Source organism: Bos indicus, chromosome 19 (genome assembly GCF_029378745.1).
Source record: "Bos indicus isolate NIAB-ARS_2022 breed Sahiwal x Tharparkar chromosome 19, NIAB-ARS_B.indTharparkar_mat_pri_1.0, whole genome shotgun sequence".
Lineage (NCBI taxonomy): Eukaryota > Metazoa > Chordata > Mammalia > Artiodactyla > Bovidae > Bos > Bos indicus.
Genome location: NC_091778.1, coordinates 11,486,107 through 11,505,843, shown reverse-complemented (window position 1 = coordinate 11,505,843; position 19,737 = coordinate 11,486,107). Strand labels below are relative to the sequence as shown.

Below are 19,737 nucleotides of genomic sequence, written 5' to 3'. Positions count from 1 at the left end.
TGATGTATCAACAATGATGAAAAACATTTTTCATGTTTTTCTTAGAATAATAGCCTTCTTACAGACCCCAAGGCCAGACCCAGAAGGGAGTATGACTGGAGTCACGAAAGCATGGACCTTGGAACAGCGGGTCGGCTTTAGGTATGTACACCGCCTACACACTTGCTGACTGTTCCTGAGACTATCCCACGAGGGAACGGCCTGGGGTGAAAACAAGATCTGGACTATGTCAGTGCAGTGTCTTGGGAAAGATAGATCAAGGAAAGTTTTGTACTCTGCAGTCAGGAGTAACAGCTGGACTCAGAGTGGACTCTGCACCTCAGTCCAACAGAGGCTGCAGGCCCCCTGACCCATTGCACCAGATTTCGTGTTCTGCTCTCATTCTCGTCGCTCGCGGCTGGATGCTTAGGGCAACACACTACGATTAATATTTTGTCTTTTCCTAACCCATTGCAGCGATTTTATCTCTACAGTTGTGGTGACTAGATGGCCACCTATAGCCAAGGCCCCACCCCAATTTCTAGAACCTGTCCTGGCCAGAAAGGGGCGGTTGAACATCTCTGGTACTCAGTACCAACTTAACCTTCTAATTAGTCCAACGTTATACTCTGTTCTTTCAGTCCTATTAAATGAGGTTTTTTCCAAGCTCTGGATCCTAGTTCTGCTAACTTGTGTCCTGTTTTACCTGATAACATGCCTCAGACCTAGTCCTACAGAGAAGCTCTTGCTACTTCAAAGTAAAATTTCCTCAAACCAACCTGCCAACTGTTGTCCACTGGCATGTATTTAGGATTCTGTTGGTATGCTGGACTAGACCTATAGCAGGCCTATCAAATCTAGTGCCACCGTTATCCCAGCAAAAGGATCTAATCACATCTTTGACCACCTCTCTGGCCTTCACGCTGTGTGCCATGCCTAGCAGTACGTCGCATTAGGAAAGGATATTTAACATCTTTTAAAATGTGATGCCCCAATCAGAAAAGCAATATTCAGATGTTATCTGATGACAAATGTGAACTCTGTTGTTATAGACTATACTTTTATTAAGTGAATTGAAGTCACCTTGACTATAAAATCATCAAACTTTTAAAACATGATTTTCTGAACATCTTTACTATAGTGGGTACTTTCTCTTTTACTGATTGACACAAAATATATGCTGGTCCTATAATATGAACTGCATCATAACTGAATCACAACAAAGCAAATTTGGAACAGGGAAACTGTAAAAAAGAATTATATCAATGATGATCAAAAGCATCTCTAGCAACTATAATCATACATTATATAAGTGAAAGTGAAAATGACAGATTTAATGGATTACCTGCCCAAGTTATTTATTCAAATGCCAAGAGGCAATTTACCATAAAAGTGTTTCCATATTTTATTTTCCTTATATGAGCGAGAAGTCTCAGTGTGTTTACTTATATTATCAATTTACCACCTCATTAAATTCTGGAAAAAAATTATAAAGCATATTTGGAATTATAACGGCAAAAAAGAAAACACCAATAAATTCTTTTGTTCTTGAAATTTTTATTTCAGTTTAAACAAAAAAGAAATGTTACTTATGTCATCCAGGGACAGGTGGGACAGTATGATTATCCTTCATAACTGTTAGCTGGCAAAGTCCAAATGAGAGGTGGAATCTAGGTCTAAGATGCTTATTGTTCCAGGTTATATTTACCTTCCAAAGAGACAATGAAAATAAGTCAAAAAGATGATAAACAGATTTACATGAAGTCACACTAGAAAATCTGAGAAAGTGATGTCTAATGCTTTGGGAAATTCTATTCCCACTTAATACTCAGAAGAATAAATTCTTAAAGATCAGGAGCAGGTAGTTTATCCTATAAGTATTAGACACAATGATATGCACTTTCATCAGTTTGTTCTGATTATTAGGACTCAAGATGTTATTTAAAATCTAGATGTAGGCCCAGACAGTTGGTCATTGCTAACAATGGAAAATGTACATTTCGTTAGAGAAAACAAAAATCTGACTATTAGCATCTTAATTTACAATTATTAAGTCCAATTTTAATTTTTACCAAAAAAAAGAAATACAGCAGCAATTGTTACACACCTGAAAAAGATTCCAAATAGAATGTCCCTATTGACAACAACAATCAAGAAATTCGAATTCAGTCTACAGATTTTATTTCTGATCATTTAACAAACTTTCAGTTATTTCTTTGAGTCTGCCTCTGTTAACAATGTACAACTTGTCAGATAATTACATCACTGATTTCCAAGCTCTCTTTCCACATTTTTCCCCTTTAACTAAGGTGTACCTAGAAATAATGAGACAACCTGAATAGCTGTAATGACTTTCAATAATTCTGTCTTACTAATTAGTTGATCTTATTCCAGTGAAGGCTAATTTCAAATTTATCCAACAGCCTTTGATTTCAGAATTACTTATGATAGTAGAATACTGCATCAAATACAGAAATCTTGATCAATAATCTTCTACTTACATCTCATAAACAATTATCTTTCTAAACAATTTACAAATGTAAAATATGCAATATTGTTTAAAATAAATATACAATATATAGTTTCTACATTCTCAGACAGGCTTAAAAATGAGGTAATAAACACTTAACTGATTAAACCTTTTACCATTCTGGAAATGGCTTAGGGAAATAATGAAAACATTTTTTCTTAGGTCTTTTCATGTTTTCTTCGAATGCTTCTGAGTACATCCTTTTCTAGTCTGAAAAATTATGTAAAAAATCCTTAAGCTTTGTTGGATAGTCTGTCATCACCCCAGTTGCTCCCAAATCAAAGGCTCTTTTGTATTCCTGCTCTTCATTTAATACCCAAACGTACACCTGAAAATTAGAAAAATGAGAAGTATAAGAAGAAATGTTAAAACAGCAAATTATCTTTATGTTAGCATGCATCCACTACAATCTCAGTACACTTAGAAACAACCTTTTAATAACGTGCAATTTAAAGTTTTTCTGATAAGTGGTCTGAGGTGACCTCTAAAAATGGTCCGACAATCACTTAACCCAGAAAACTCCACAAAATCATGTAAATCAAGAGGTTCAAATCTTCACGCTCCCTTTAAGAACACTTGTGAAACTGCCCAGCCCATTAAGGGTATGCATATCTGGAAAACCACCAAGTATTTGAAGGATGTCACTTTACAGAAGCAACACGCGTGCCATTCCATCATTACAATGGTGGAGGTGCTGGGTATGTGCAGGCCAAACAGCGGGGCTGGACACTGGGTCAGGGGCCCAAAAAGACTGCTGCATTTTTACTGCACATGCGCAAAAATGCAGAGAGTCACGCTGAACTTAAAGGCTTAGATGTGGACTCTGGATGTAGATGGATTCTCTGGTCACTGAGCAATTCTGGTGAGCAAATCTCCCAAGGCGTGGGTAGGACTTACAGAGCTCATGGTCAGATCAGCCCAGACATGAGCTCTCCCTGCCCCACTGAGATGACCCTTACTGAAAAAGAACAGGTGATTGTTCCTAACCCAGAAGAGGAGCTTGTACAGAAGAAAAAGATACCCAGGGAAAAACTGAAGAAATAAATAACTTATGGCCTCGGAATAAATGCTGCAAAAGAAAGAAAGAAAGAAAGAAAGCAGCAGCAGCAGCAAATAAAAGCCAAAAACAAAAAACTCTGCAATTTTAAGAAATCATTGAGCCCTTTAAACAAATCCCACTTTGCTCACTAAATATGACTATCCCACCCTCTGGCTTCAGTTCTCACCTACCTATAGGTGAACTCTAGCTACTGAAACACCAATACTATCTTGTTAACTATAAGGCAGAGCTTAAGGTCTTCATATGAGAACCAGTAAAAGCAGCAGAGTTAGGACCAAATCAAGTTAGTCAGAAGTTACTGCCCTCTAAACTTGTGTTGAACTGGTAAACTATGCTCTTTCTAGAATGCATCATTACAAAAACTTACCTGAATCCCTCGGGCAGTGAGGTGGTCAAACAGAGCTTTTCTCATTAGTAAACTAGAAAAGAAAAGCATAAAAGATTTAGGTACTCAGTCCTAAGGAAGGACTACAATTAGTCCTCAATTCTAATTCAGTCAGTTTAGAGTTTCTAATCCCTACTTGGATTTAATCCTGATGTTTCAGCTCTAGAAGCAAGGGACGGCCTCAAGCAGTAATAGCTGTTGTGGATGGGTTTATATCTTAACTGCTGGATCTCCTTTCTGCTCTTTGCTGCCACTCTTCCTAAAGCAGCTCAATGGAGACCAGGCTTCCTCACTTCTCCTGCTGGCGCCGTACTGAGTGAGAAAGAACTAGGGAGTCTGTGTTCCTAACTTCCCAAATCAAAATAAGGCAGTGAACGTGGGTCAAATTCTATACAGTCACAGTCCATTTACAAAGTGAATTAGTCTTTTGTGAGTTATCTTAGAAACGTAATGTTCATTAATTACGCTATCCTTTATAAAGAAAAAAACGTTTTTTTTTTTTTCAGCTCCAAATAACTTAAAAAGTGAACTTTTAGAATACAAGTCACTTGAGCAAGATGAAAGCTTTTTGTACTGAAAAGTTATACATATTATTTCTATTCTGTTTAGTCTATTAGAATGATTAAGTAGCAGAAATGAAAAACCATATGCATTTAACACCAGCTAAAATGCATCCTTGGGGATTTCCTGGTGGTCCATGTTTAGGGGGCATAGGTTCAATCCCTGGTTGGGGAACTAAGATCCTGCATGCCATGTGGCAGGGCCAAAAAACAAAACAAAACAAAACAGCATCTTTAAAAACTACAAATGACATCAGGAATAAAGCAAAAAAGAATAAACCCTGTGGCACAGAGAAAAGATAAAACTAGTTTTCAAACTCTGAAAGAGGAGCTAAGGAAAAAAAATGCTTGTGATTTACGACTATTATTTAAGCATTCAAGGCATTCAAGGTTCCACTTTCTTTTTCCTTTGGCCGTGTTGGGTCTTAGCTGTGGCCTGTAGGGTTTTTTAGTTGTGACCCCTTAGTTGCGGCTTGTGGGATCTGGTGCCCTGACCAGGCATGAGCCCAGTCCCTCTGTGCTGCAAAGGAGCATGGAGTCTTAGCCGCTGGACCAAGGTTCCAGTGTATTTTATTTGTTTTCAAGGTTCTATTTTAAAGCAATATGGAGGTAGGTTTTACCTAAAATTACACTCAACATGTCTTAGACTTTAAGGCATTTTCTCTAAAGTAGATGCCCACTGTACAGGTGGGGCTTCCATCCTGCTGTTAAGTCTCAGTGTAGCTCTTCCTTAGAAATGCGCCATTAGTCAATCTACACTCTTACATGTGTTGTGTTGCTGTACACGCTTCTTTTCACCATGTTGTTGAGTGCAGGCTAGTGGAAACAGTGAGTAAGTAGCAGGGGACGGGTATACATCCCAGGTCTGCTACTGACACGCCACGTATATCATTTAACTTTGGGTAGCCAGGTGCTCAGTTTTCTCCTGAGTTTGATGAGATTATCTCTCAATTCCTCCTAAGGTTTCATGACTAGTAATTAAGCTAGTTCTAAATGATTTATACACATCCATTTGTACAATGTTCAACTCATCCTGGTTACAAATTACACATAGAGAGTCTGCTCTAGATTATAAGCATCATATTTAAGAGTTAAAACAATAATATGTATATCAAGAAACTAAAATTCTTACATATCAGAAAGCCAGATGAGAAACTTCTGACTTCTGGACATGGTGTGTGGTTCTTTCAGCCTGAGGGAAAATAAAATTTAAATTAGAAACACAGGAATATATCAGTGTGATAAAACAAGTTCAAGAACAAAAATCAGTGCCTTGATTGTACTTGGTATATGCTTCAGTTCAGTGCAGTGGCTCAGTCGTGTCTGACTCTGCGACCCCATGGACTGCAGCACTCCAGCCTTCCCTGTCCACCACCAACTCACGGAGTTTACTCAAACTCACGTCCATCGAGTTGGTAATGCCATCCAACCATCTCATCCTCTGTCGTCCCTTTCTCCCGCCATCCATCCTTCCCAGCATCAGGGTCTTTTCCAATGAGTCAGCTCTTCGCATCAGATGGCCAAAGGACTGGAGTTTCAGCTTCAGCATCAGTCCTTCCAATGAATATTCAGAACTGATTTCCTTTAGGATGGACTGGTTGGATCTCCTTCCAGTGCAAGAGACTCTCAAGAGTCTTCTCCAACACCACAGCTCAAACGGATCAATTCTTTGGCATCAGCTTTCTTTATAGTCCAACTCTCACATCCATACATGACTACTGGAAAAACCATAGCTTTGACTAGACAGACCTTTGTTGGCAAAGCAATGTCTCTGCTTTTTAATATACTGTCTAGGTTGGTCATAACTTCTCTTCTAAGGAGCAAGCGTCTTTTAATTTCATGGCTGTATCTGAGTTAGTCACCCATTCCAGTCCATTTTAGTTCACTGAGTCCTAAAATGTTGATGTTCACTCTGGCCATCTCCTATTTGACCACTTCCAATTTTTCTTGATTCATGGACCTAACATTCCATGTTCCTATGCAACATTGCTCTTTACAGCATCAGACCTTGCTTTCATCACCAGTCACATCCACAACTGGGTGTTGTTTTTGCTTTGGCTCCGTCTCTTCATTCTTCCTGGAGTTATTTCTCCACTGATCTCCAGTAGCATATTGGGCACCTACCGACCTGGGGAGTTCATCTTTCAGTGTCCTATCTTAAAATCTGGGAAAGGACAAAATTAAATTAGAACAAAGCCCATTTGGATTCTCTATTTTCATGATTTCAGGCTAACTTTTTGCTACACTCTTCAAAGTTTAAAATTTAAAAGTTATCTTTCTGGAGATCCCGGGTACCCAGAACCCATGTTTCTTCCTTTTTTGGTGAGGCCTCTTTCTCTTGCCTTTGCTGTAATTCTGTATGCAGTAGATGTAAACACATAGCCAAACTTCACTATGTACTAAAAGATATTTGGGGTTAAAAATGAGATTAAAAAAAAAACCCCTAAAAACACTTTTTTCCTTTCACTTTCAATGTTTGAAGACCTAGGTGCATCCTTTTAAGACATGTTTCCTACTGAAAGAGTACACTTGACTTTCAGACCTACAATGAGTTCCTTCAGCCTCTCTGATGCTGAGAGCATCAGCTGTGTCATTAACTTTGGGCTGTGCCCAGAGGCTTCTCTGACTAGTTAAGTCTTTCTACTGTGAAGACTGTTCAGCCTCTTTTGGAGTTATAGTGCACAGTGATTTTCATTCTCCCCAGATCTTGATTCTTGTTTCCTTTCTAACTCCTTTTATCTACACTCTTAGGATTATTCTGAGTCTCCCAACTTAAATTCTTTTTTTTTAATTTATTATTTATTTTAAAATTTATCTTTAAATTTTTGGCTGTGCTGGGTCTTCATCGCTGTGCACAGGCTTTCTCCAGTTGCTGCAAGCAGGGACTACTCTCTAGTTGTGGCACGCGGCCTTCTCGTTGCAGTGGCTCCTCTTGTTGCAGAGCACAGGGCTCTAGGTATGCAGGCTTCTCGTTGCGGTGGCTCCTCTTCTTGCAGAGCACAGGGCTCTAGGTATGCAGGCTTCTCGTTGCGGTGGCTCCTCTTGTTGCAGAGCACAGGGCTCTAGGTATGCGGGCTTCTCTTTGTAGTATGCGGGCTTCTCGTTGCAGTGGCTCCTCTTGTTGCAGAGCACAGGGCTCTAGGCATGCGGGCTTCTCATTGCAGTGGCTCCTCTTGTTGCAGAGCACAGGGCTCTAGGTATGCAGGCTTCTCGTTGCAGTGGCTCCTCTTGTTGCAGAGCACAGGGCTCTAGCTATGCGGGCTTCTCGTTGCAGTGGCTCCTCTTGTTGCAGAGCACAGGGCTCTAGGCATGCGGGCTTCTCATTGCAGTAGCTCCTCTTGTTGCAGAGCACAGGGCTCTAGGTATGCAGGCTTCTCGTTGCAGTGGCTCCTCTTGTTGCAGAGCGCAGGGCTCTAGGCATGCGGGCTTCTCGTTGCAGTGGCTCCTCTTGTTGCAGAGCACAGGGCTCTAGGCATGCGGGCTTCTCGTTGCAGTGGCTCCTCTTGTTGCAGAGCACAGGGCTCTAGGCATGCGGGCTTCAGCAGTTATGACACGTGGGCCCAGTAGTCGTGGTTCATGGGCTTAGCTGCTCCTTGGAATGTTGGAATCTTCCCCACCCAGGATCAAATCCATGTCCCCTGCCTTGGCAGACGGGTTCTTAACCACTGGACCACCAATGGAGTCCTTAAATTAATTTTTTCTCTTTTCAGTTTTTATTTGAAACTTTCTAAATAAACTCCTTGTATTCTCCTAACTCTACCTGAGGTAAAAAGTTCTAATCGCAATTTCAGGAATCCCAAGAATTAAAAAACTTGAAATATTAATTACCTCATTAAACACAAACTATTACGTTGCCTTAGGAAGTATTCACTGTCTTTCATTAAAAAAATATACAAACAATATTCTACCACTGTCTTAATCCATAATCACTTTTTAAAGAAAAAAATTAATCCTATGAAATCTGTTCACATCTGTAATTTAATAACATTTCCTTCTAAAAGGAACACCTGCAGATGATCTCGAGAGCACAACAGGCCATTCTAGACCAGAGGAAAGCGAAGTAGTTTAGGGATAAATGGCTAGGAACTGTTTTAATTTAGCAAATGAAAATAGTTTATTTGTAGACAAGAAGCAATTTCTGTTGTTTCATCTAAGAAACAGCTACAGAAATTGCTAATAAATACTATTGTAATCAGGAATAGATAAAATAAGCATACACATAACTAACAAACTCAAACTGGAAGACAAGCATGAAACACAGATGCTGAGTACAAGAGTGCTGACCAACTGCTTTTTCTTACTGATATTTTCTAATGATTGCTGTATGTTCAGCTTGATTTTTTATAGTTCTGTGGGGATGAAAAAAGTTCTCATGCAGGTGAAACCACATTTAAATGATCTCCCCAGAAGCTCCAGAGAAATTTACAGCTAGGAATGACATTCTAAGCATGTGAGATGAAGATCTTTGTTAAATAAAAATGATAAAGATAATTTAACGATAAAAGCTATCATTTATTGAGGGCTTATTTTTTGCCAGGCAATGCTCTAAGTGTTTTATACATTTTTACCTTCGTATTAACAGTAAATTAGTGTGTAAAAAGCAAGGCTTTATACCCAGTAGAGAAGTTACACAATTATGAAGTATCCGAGAATCCCTTGGACTACAAGGAGATCAAACCAGTCAATCTTAAGGAAATCAGTCCTGAATATTCTTTGGAAGGACTGATGCTGAAGCTGAAGCTTCAATCCTTTGGTCACCTGATGGGACGAACTGACTCACTGGAAAAGACCCAGATGCTGGGAAAGGTTGAAGGCGGGAGGAAAAGGGGACAACAGAGGATGAGATGGTTGGATGGCATACCAACTCGATCGACATGAGTTTGCGCAAGCTCTGGGAGTTGGTGATGGACACTGAGTCGGTGATGCCATCCAAACACCTCATCCCTCTGTCGTCCCCTTCTCCTCCCATCTTCAATCTTTCTAAGTCTTTGTCTTAGTTTTCCAGTAATTGCTAACTGATGAAAACAGGGTAATCACTTACTTCAATATGATAGAAGGCATTGGGATTTCAAAAAACTGTTCTCGAATGGGCACAAAGGGCAAGAGGCCAGTGAAGAACAGGCCAAGAACGAGCAGCACACGTTGTAAACTGAAGAGTATAGGAATTTCCGAATTCTAAAAGACACAAACAATATCAGAGGATTATTGCACAACCTTCAAAATTTCCCAAGACTGTATCTTGACATCTGTTTAAAGTATTCCCTAAATCATCAACATCCACTTCCAAATACACCACACTTAGAAATGACTGGTCCTCGACAAATGGGTCAGGATCTATGCTGGAGTCCTACAGTATAAACCGATACTCAAGTTTCTCCATTCTCCACTCTCCGCTTCTGCAGCACCAGTCCTGTCTGTTGGTGCTAGTCTTTATCACCAGAGATTAAACATATCAGATTTAATGGAACGAGATAAAGAAATAATGATATGAAATATTCAGTAACCTTCTACATACTCAATAACTATACGTATTTTTAAAATAGGATATGATACAGATATATGTTAATAGTGTTACAAATATTCACGTTTTCATCTTGCAAAACTGAAACTCCATACTAATATTAAACAAATCCCCATATTCCCCTCCCCCAGATCCCCCATGTCTATCTTTAAAACAAATAAAAATTTTAATACATTTGAATGTTTCTGTATAAAATATATTGAAAAAAATCATGCAAAAACATATTTTATTTAATATTCAGTCACTTAAAAATATATATTTATCAGCTACTTAGCTGTGATACAGGGGATGTTTTTTGTGGCATGCGGGATCCAGTTCTCTGACCAGAGACTAAACCCAGACCCCTGCAGTGGGAGTATGGCGTCTTAGCCACTGGACTACCACCAGGGAAGTCTCCATCCACTCTTTTTTAGATTTCTTTCCCATTTAGGTCATCACAGAGCACTGAGTAGAGTTCCCTGTGCTATACAGTAGGTTCTTCTTAGTTACCTATCTTATACATAGTAGCAAATATATGTCAGTCCCAGTCTCCCAATTCATTCCACCATCCTCCCCTTCTTTTATATTTTTAGCTTCTAGCATCTGGGAATTAAAGAGCTAATATGAAATTCTTATACATCGTAATTTAAGAATTATAAAAGATGCATGAATTACATAAGCATGTTCATAGTACAAATGACAATTATTGTTGAGACATTCTTCCTTAGGTGTTTGAAAATTACTGCTGAAATCTTGGGAGTTTTTAAAGTCTAAAATGACAGAAGCCCAGAGATGACTAGAAAAATACGTGAATCAAGGGGAATGTTCTGTGATTCTGGGCCAAAAGTGAACATGTTATTTTGAAATAATTATAAACTCACAGGAAGTTGTAAGATTATACTAGAGTCCCATTTATTCTTAACTCAGCTGCCCCATCTGTAACCAGATGTACCAAAACCAGGAATTGACAGTGATATATTACTGTTAGACTGTCCACCTTACTCACTTTTCAGCGTTTTTAAAACTTGTGTTCATTTGTGCATGTGTATAGTCAGATGCAGCTGTAATCCATGTATAGATATGTGTAATCACCACCAGTCAAGACACAGAACTGCTCCATCACAACAGAGAATTCCCTCCTGCTACCTCCTTAATTAAAAAATTTCATGTGCACCATTTTCACTTTACTGAGATAAATGCCCAAGAGTAAGATTGATGATTATATGCTAAATGTATGTTTGGTTTTCTAAGAAACTACTCATTTAATTAAGAGTGGCTATTTTATTTTACATTCCCACTAGCAATGCATGTGAGATGCAGTTTCTCCTCATCTTCTCCAGCATTTGCTATTATCACTGTTTTTAATTTGAAAAAAAAAATTGAAAAAAATGATGTAAAAAGGGGCTTCTTTGGTGGCTCAGATGGAGAGGAATCTGTCTGCCATACAGGAGACGCAGGTTCAATCCCTGGGTTGGGAGGATCCCCTGGAGAAGGCAACAGCAACCACTCCAGTATTTTTGCCTTGAGAATCCCATGGACAGAGGAGCCTGGCCAGTTACAGTCCATAGGGTCGCAGAGTCAGATACGACTGAGCAACTAACACACACACACAAAGATCAGCAGGTCATGAAGTCTCCAGTATATTATCTTGCTTTTGTCTCAGTTCTATATTCTTGGGGATCTGAAGTCACTCAGCCCATTGATTATTCTGTTCTGTCCTTTTGTACACAGATAAATAAAACTTATTACTTGCCTTAATGAGAACCTCATTACTTTTGATTGTACTTTTAATTATAATGGTGCTGATTTTGGATCTATGCTTTCCTTCTTTGCCAGGAAGGAAGGCCTTTTCAAAAGAATTTTTTGTATTTCAGAACTGTACCTTGTGTTATGATATTCCTACTGCATCATCACTTGTATTCTGAAAGAGAATCTTCAATGCTTAAGATTTTTTAACTGTTTGTATTTCAAATCCTCTTAGCTGACTATGAGCTAAATTTTCTTGTAGAGGCTTAGTATACCATTTCAAAATACATCCAATTTTTATAGATATATTTTCTTCAAACAGAAGCATTTCAATTGGTGGATGGCTGTAATTCAAAATACTACCTGATAATCTTTTCATACTGTCCATCCTAAAGGAAATCAGTCCTGAATATTCATTGGAAGGACTGATGTTGAAGCTGAAATTCCAATACTTTAGCCACCTGATGAGAAGAGCTGACTCATTTGAAAAGACCCTGATGCTGCGAAAGATTGAAGGAGAAGGGGACGACAGAGGATGAGATGGTTGGATGGCATCACCGACTCAATGGACATGAGTTTGAGTAAACTCTGGGAGTTGGTGGTGGACAGGGAGGCCTGGTGTGCTGTAGTCCATGGGGTTGCAAAGAGTCAGACACGAGTGAGCGACTGAACTGAACTGGATTGAACCTGATAACCATGATTTAACTCTATTTGGGAAGTAATGTAAAGAAAAGCTTGAGTTGTAAAGTTGAAGGACTAAATACTTTCCTTCATTCAAAATTATGCAAAAAAATGTTGCTTACCTAACAAAAACCAGACACTAAAAGACACACATATATACATAATAAAATGAATAACATGTTGGCAAACAACTAATATTATCATGTGAAAATAATAATTCTGTGAGCCAGTCCAATCATAGTGAACTTAATTGCAAGGTCCATTATCTACTAAACCTTCTATCTATAAATTCATTATGTCTATTAGTAAACTTCTGGTTAGCTGCTTCCATCCAATACTATCTGTCTTTGTAACAAGGCTATATGAAATAAGATATTTTAAAAAAATTATGGCTATAATTACTTAACTTTTATAGACATATAACAACAACAAAGATCATTCTGTATCTTTTTTTTTTCATTCTGTATTGTTTTTGAAGCTTACCTCTTTGTAGCACTTTTCTACAATTTCATAGCTGGCGTTACCCCACACTGTTATGTGTTCTCGTCTGTACTGCTTCACCAATTCCGAAACCTACATGTGAAAATTCAAAATTTTATTCATGTGACTCTTTGTAAATCCACTTACGTGATTTTACTTATAAAATGGATTACAACTATCTGCTGGTGCATAGTATAAAATTTTGAAAGAACTGATCATTAAATTCAGATTATTTCATAAAGTACAAGAAATTACATCTACCACTATATGATTTATCTAATAGAATACAACTGTTTAGTAACTGGACATAAACTAAGTACAAATGAAACAAGTGAAACTGGAAGAAGTTAATTACATAAATGCCACAGCCATGGGGGTTCACAGGAGCTCACGCTTATCTCAGTGACTGAGACATGACAAGTCACTCTGAAAACAGGCTTTCCTACAGTAGAGTGATCTCTTCTACCAGGGTAGTATTTAAAACAATGCTGGTCCCTAGAGTATCACATTTCCTTGAACATTATCAATCTATGCAGGCACCTGCACTAGCCGTATTTAGTTCGTGAAATCGGATTGCAACACGCTCAGAGGAGGCAATGCCTTAAGTACCTTCTTAATCAGCAAATTGTTGTTGACTTTGATATCGATGTTAATGGGAGTGTTAGGAAAGGCCTCAAAAACTTCCTTCAGTAATGGAATTCGGTTATCTTTTCCTTCACATTGGCATGCTGAGAAAGCAAGATTTTTAAATGTATTTTTAAAAGATCACTTTTTTGATGATTAGAAAGTTAAGAGTATGCAGTCATAACAGGACATTTACAAAATGATGCAAAGTATAAAGAAGAAAAGAAAAATCATCTAGAAATCCAACAAGTTAGATACAACCACTGAGACCATTTGGTGTACTTTCTCTCCTCTTTTTTCCCTATACATAATCTAATGATGTTATAATATAGTGTCCCTTCAGGTTTTAACTTGATCTTTTCACATAAGTAAAAATAAATGCTAGTATACTGTATTTATAATTACGATGAAAAGTTTTCCATTATACTTTTTGAGATAACTGTAGATTCACATGTAGTTTTAAGAAACAATATAGAGATTTATGCAGGGTTTACCCAGATTTCCCAATGGTAACCTTTAGCAAAACTGTAGTATGATATCATAACCATGATATTTACATTGATAGAATCCATGGATCCTATCCTGCAGTTATTATTTTAAATAAATTTAAGGGTTTAAAATTTAACCAGTCTCCTTGAAGGATAACATAATCTGTCACTCCAAAATATGCCATTTTGGCATAAGGAATCTTCTGAAGCAGAGGCAATTGAGAAGAAGCAGATACAAGAAAAGTTCTCTATGCCCATCCTCCATCTGCCTAAAAACAAGACTAAATTGTGCAAAAAATAAGCAACAACCCTCGACCCTTATCAGCACCAAAGGACTCGATATAACAAACTACTGATTAGTCTTTATCTTCCATCAACCCCCCATATTTACCCTCCCACCATTTGCCACTCTAGACATTCAAAGTCCTTTTTTCCTTTGTCTTATCACTTCTCTGAAAATTTACTGGATTTTGTTTGCTTGTTTAAGATGCTATATAAACTCAAGTTCTAGCCATACCTTTGAGTATTCATCCCTGAGTTTCCTCCATGACACATACACATTAGTAAACTTCTGTTTTTCTCATGTTAATCTTTTTTGTTACAGAGTCTAGATGAGAAACTAAAAGAATAGAAGAAAAAAATTCTTCCTCCCCTAGACCTTACTACTGGAAACTGAGGTTGTTTCTAAAGTTTTGCTATGATATCATCAGTAAATTTTTCAGACTGTGAATAATATGGTTAGGCAAGGGAAATGCATACTAATTCAGTAATGGGTTGAAGAATTATATCAATGCAGTTATTCAAAGAAAACTGAGTCACAAAAAATTAGAAGAGGATTTTTAATCATTCTTTTTATTTTCTGAGGGTTATTTTATTCTTTCCTTAGTTCCATTTGCTCTAATTACTTATATAATATACTATACATACTATATAACTATTATAAAATTTTCCCTTCCATCTGAAACTTCAATTCCACTAATGCATGAATAACAAAATTGTCAAAGATCCTTTATTTCATCCTTATTGTACAGCAAACCAAAACAAACAAGCATATCAAAAAAAGTAATTTGAGTCTAAGTTCTAAAACTTTTTAAAACACAGGCTCGTGTGAAAAGCAGCATGGGAATGGGAAAATTAAAAAAAAGAAAAAATATGTTATCATTTGTCTATTCTGTGTTCTATTCTTACTGCCTTTTTACTATGCCTTATAATTCAGATGGGGCCCTGGTTCATTCTGATGGGACTGTTAATCATTTGGCTTTGTCTCCCAGACACAGAGAAAGCACATAACCTTTCAAGCATAAAAATATGGACCACAGGAGATGTTGCCTAAAACGGATCCTGTACTTTTGAACTTATCAGAGGTCCATTTTTATGTGAAGAAGATGTGCTTGAGAACAAAGCTAACATGATGAAAATGGAATAAAGAAATGGAAATAAGACACAGACAAATTATTGCTTGAGCAACTGGAATCATTTATGTTTGAAGGCATATAACCTCTAGACTTTTTAGTTATGAGAAAACAATAAATTATTCTTGTAAACTTCTCTTAAACTATTTTCAGATGGATTTCTAGTACTGATAACTCAAAGAGTTTGGACTTAGACTACAGAACTGAACTATAAAAATTAATTATGTTAATATACAAAAATTTAGCTATAGTTTTTATCTAACCAGCCACCTTCCTTCCCTAGGAAAATTGCATCTGCTGCATTCTTAATTGTTCTGATTGGGTTGTCAAAAACAGGCCTTCTCCCCACTCACTCTCACAAGTAGGCAAATGACCTAGGTCTGCCCAATCATAACAGCCTGTCCAATCATAACAGCCTGTCCCTTTATCCACATGACTAGTTCAAGATGGACACATGATCCAAGTCTAGCCAATCAGTGCCTTTCTCTAGAACCTTTCATAAGTAAGGTCACAGTACAGGCAGGGGTCACAGTACAGGCAGGATGTGAATTTATAGTTGTCAGTGATCACATTCCTGCCACATGCCCCAAATCCATCTATAGTAAAAGAAGACCCAAGAGAAGCAGAACAATGGAATAAAGCAAAAGAGTCCTTTTATGTGTCCAAGGATCCCATAATGTTTAATTATGATCCTCTCTAGGATATGGTCCTATAAACTGGTCTCTGTTACTTATAATTTAAAAAGTCTGAACGTGATGTACTATTTGTACAGTCCAATATGGCAGCCACTGGCCACATGGGGCTATTTAAATTAAGATGAAATAGGGAACTTCCCTGGTGGCCCAGTGGTTAAAAATTCTGCCGTTTTATTACAGGTGGCGTGGGTTCGGGAACTAAGATTCCCCCATGCTGCATGGTGTGGCAATAAATAAATAAATAACATGAAATAAAATTTAAAATTCAGTTACTTGGGTATACTAACCACATTTCAAGTATTCAACAGTCACATGTGGCTATTGACTATTGTATCATACAGTACAAATGTAGGACATTTCTATCAGTATAGAAAGCTATATTTAGGCAACGCCATTCTAGCTAAATTTTTGTTAGCTTATTCAATGTGGAAAAATTAATTTTGCAGTCGAAAGAATTACCATAGACAATAGCTATTCACACCTAAGTAAGATGTACGCAAGGTTCAACTTGGAAAAAGGTCAGACAAAACTAACTTTGGAAAAGCAACATGACACATTACACAATAAGAATAATGTTGAATCAAATAGTGGGAGGGAAACAAGGAAATGAAAACGTGCTAAGAGAATGTGTGCTAACGTGATATGAAGATATTTAAATTAGATGACTCAGTCAGCACAGAATAAAGAGTTGGAGGAAGAAGTGTGTACCCAATATTGTTCAGGCAGAGAATAACTAGCGGGGCAATACTACCAAAAGGGAAAGAGGAAAATAACATGAAAACATGAACACTACATTCAGAGTGTACCATAGGACGTGCTGGTGGATGGAACACATGAAATGGCTCTGGAGCATACTAGAACTTTCAAACAGATCACTACAGTCAAATCTAGATCCAAACTACGTAATTTTTATGGAAAAGAGGTTATTTTCAAGTAAGCATGACAGATAAAAATAAACCCTTTAGTTAACACATTTTCATGTTCCTTCTTTAAGTTTACTTTTTAATGTAGCCTGTGGTACATCAAAGCACCTGTAAAAAGAAAACACTCAATTCTTCCTCACCTAAGTTGTGAACCACAAAGCAAGCAAGAGGCCTAAAATCTGTATTCCTCTGAGAGTTGATTCCCTCTCTCCCTTTTGCTTTCTCTCCCTTCCTCCAGTACTTGAAGAAAACAACAGTTCCAGCAGGGGAACAGAAGAGGAAAAAAACTGAACAACTTTCTGCCTAATCTGAGTCAAGTTTTTACACTACCATATATGTCTGTTTCAAATACAAAAAACCTCACGTGTGAGGCACAGCCTTTAAGCTAATTATGATATTACTTGAATACAATATGAATGAAGGATAATTATTGTTAATCATTAAATCTGAGAGTACATGGCATTGCTACTAACATGCGATTTGAAGAGACTCTGTAGCTACAGGGGCAGTATAGATAGCTGAACACTGGCCTGGTAAGGAGAAGACCTAGTTTCAAGTCCCAGGTCTGTCATTTTCTTGTTATATGACCTTAATCAAGGAAATTTACACATTTAGGATTCAGTTTACTTTCTGTAACAAGAGGAGACAGGGTTAGATGATTTCAAAGGTCTCTTCCCATTCAAAAGTTTTATGACTTATTTGGGATATATAAAACCAGGGGAACAAATTTTTTTTTTTTCTTAAAGCATCTTATAAACTTTGTGAGGCTTTGGCTTTGCTCTCTACAAAGGAAAACTTGGGAAAAACTTCACTTAGGAAATTTTCTTAACTTTTCCAAGTCCACAACTGACACCAGTACTGAACAGCTCTGCAAGTTATAATCCTACTAATTATAAGAATGAAAGGTGTTTCATCAAATCAGCAAAAGCTTAATGATACTTACTTGGAAGGCCAAGTCAAAAACCCCCCCACAAACATCACATTGAAACGTCCTGTAGAGACAGCCCATGCAAACAGGTTTCTGATTTTTATTTGGCTCTCTAAGGTTTCTTCACGGGGTCGCAAAGAGTTGGACATGACTTAGTGACTGAACAACAGCAACAACAAGGTTTCTCAATCAAGGAGAAATTATACTGGCCAATTTTAAGTTTAGCTCACAGAGTGGTTACAGGTCTTCTTGAAAATTAGTATCAACAAGATCCTTGACATTTAACCAAGGTTTCAACTATATGTAAGCTTTACCAAGGACCATGACAAGAACATCATGCAGTTTTCCTGAGTTACATGTGAGTCAACTCAAAACATGAGGTTGGATTGTCAAGGGAAGGGCGCTCAGCACCTGTAACTCGAGGTGGTGTGTTTTCCATCCTAATGTAACTAACACATCGGACCAAGGGACATGTCTCTTTGTGGGAAATGTTCCCTCAAAAGAAAAAAAACAACAACTATGTTGCTGATTAGAAAATGAAGATGACTAGGAAATGGACGGTTTATTCGACTAACGGAATTCTTTTACTGATTTAAAATATGGAGTAGCTAAATAACATAGAATGAAAAAATTACAGAATCGGCAAGGATCTGAAAGGGGTCCCTTTAATTTCTTTTCATTCTTCTTATTTATGATGGATTATTTACTACAAGTTATAGTAATATTCTAGAATTTGAAGCTTTAGAAGTGCAAAGTATCCCTAATAATATATGAGTTTCTCATAATTAATATTCAGACTTAAATGAACTAAATTTAGATAGAATGAGTCATTAATAAATCTTTGGGCATCATCATCTCAGGTTTAGATATCCATCAAGATTTCAGATTTGTAGGCCTGTACAAACAAGCTTTGAGGGAAGACTTTTAGTTAACACTTCTTATCATAAATTATTACACATGTATTTCTAATTCTCAGCATAAATGAATACACTTAGTATATTCATAAATGAATATGCTAGTGTAAGCATTTTGTCTGCAAATGTAAATTATTACCTTTTTGAAATGAGACATCCAGTTTGCCAAGGTAAGGTGGGAGTTCCTTTAAAAGATATGATTGAAAAAAGTTAACTCTCAAAAAATAAAACGTATTTTAGCATCTTACATTAAGACATAAAGATTTGCTTCTTTGAAAAAGACAAAAATGAAATCTACAAATGTTTATATAGTAAACTCTTTAGCAGAATAGCCCCGGCAGCAAATTGACCGTATAATTACTGACTTTCGTGACTTACAGGAAATCTGTACTGATACAAACCATTTGTCAATAATAAATACACAAAGATCTCAGTAGAAAAATATCAGCAACAGACAATTCAAAGGGAAAAAAAATCATAAAGAAAAAATCTTCAAACTCATTAATAAGGAAATGCTAATTAAAATTTAATCTAGCACATCAGGAAATTCTTTGTTTAATTATAGTGCCCCAAATGGTAAAGGTGTGGCAAAATGGAAATTCTTGTAATATCAGATAGAAAAAGTCTTTTAAACACTTTAAAAATCCAAGCTGGCAACAGCAACTTTCCATATATATTAAGAAACTATCAGGGATTCCCTGGTGCTCCCACTGGTTAGGACTCTGTGTTTCTGCCTCGAGGTCCTGGGTTCAATCACTGGTCAGGGAACTAGGATCTCACAAGTCACATGGCCAAAAAAACCCATAACTACAATATTCCTAATTTTTTATCC

General features: G+C 37.3%; 1 protein-coding gene across 4 annotated transcripts in view; it reads right to left on the bottom strand.

The window, feature by feature from the left end:
- Nucleotides 1–1,516: 1,516 nt before the first annotated feature.
- The window catches only part of GDPD1 (glycerophosphodiester phosphodiesterase domain containing 1), a 49,874-nt gene continuing 31,653 nt past the window's right edge, over nucleotides 1,517–19,737 (bottom strand). Inside the window, exons 4-11 of one of the 4 annotated variants that reach the window (XR_011561909.1) lie at nucleotides 19,045–19,090; nucleotides 13,531–13,649; nucleotides 12,925–13,014; nucleotides 9,556–9,689; nucleotides 5,647–5,706; nucleotides 3,935–3,988; nucleotides 2,610–2,719; nucleotides 1,517–1,687 (exon numbers count right to left, since the gene is read on the bottom strand). Coding sequence is in view for 2 of the 4 variants with exons in the window: in XM_019982300.2 (XP_019837859.2) it covers nucleotides 2,715–2,837; nucleotides 3,937–3,988; nucleotides 5,647–5,706; nucleotides 9,556–9,689; nucleotides 12,925–13,014; nucleotides 13,531–13,649; nucleotides 19,045–19,090 (624 nt within the window). In the remaining 2 variants the exon portion in view is untranslated. Of the gene's footprint in view, nucleotides 2,838–3,934; nucleotides 3,989–5,646; nucleotides 5,707–9,555; nucleotides 9,690–12,924; nucleotides 13,015–13,530; nucleotides 13,650–19,044; nucleotides 19,091–19,737 lie in introns of all 4 variants that reach the window. The other 3 variants (XR_011561908.1, XM_070772579.1, XM_019982300.2) reach the window with 3 other exon arrangements.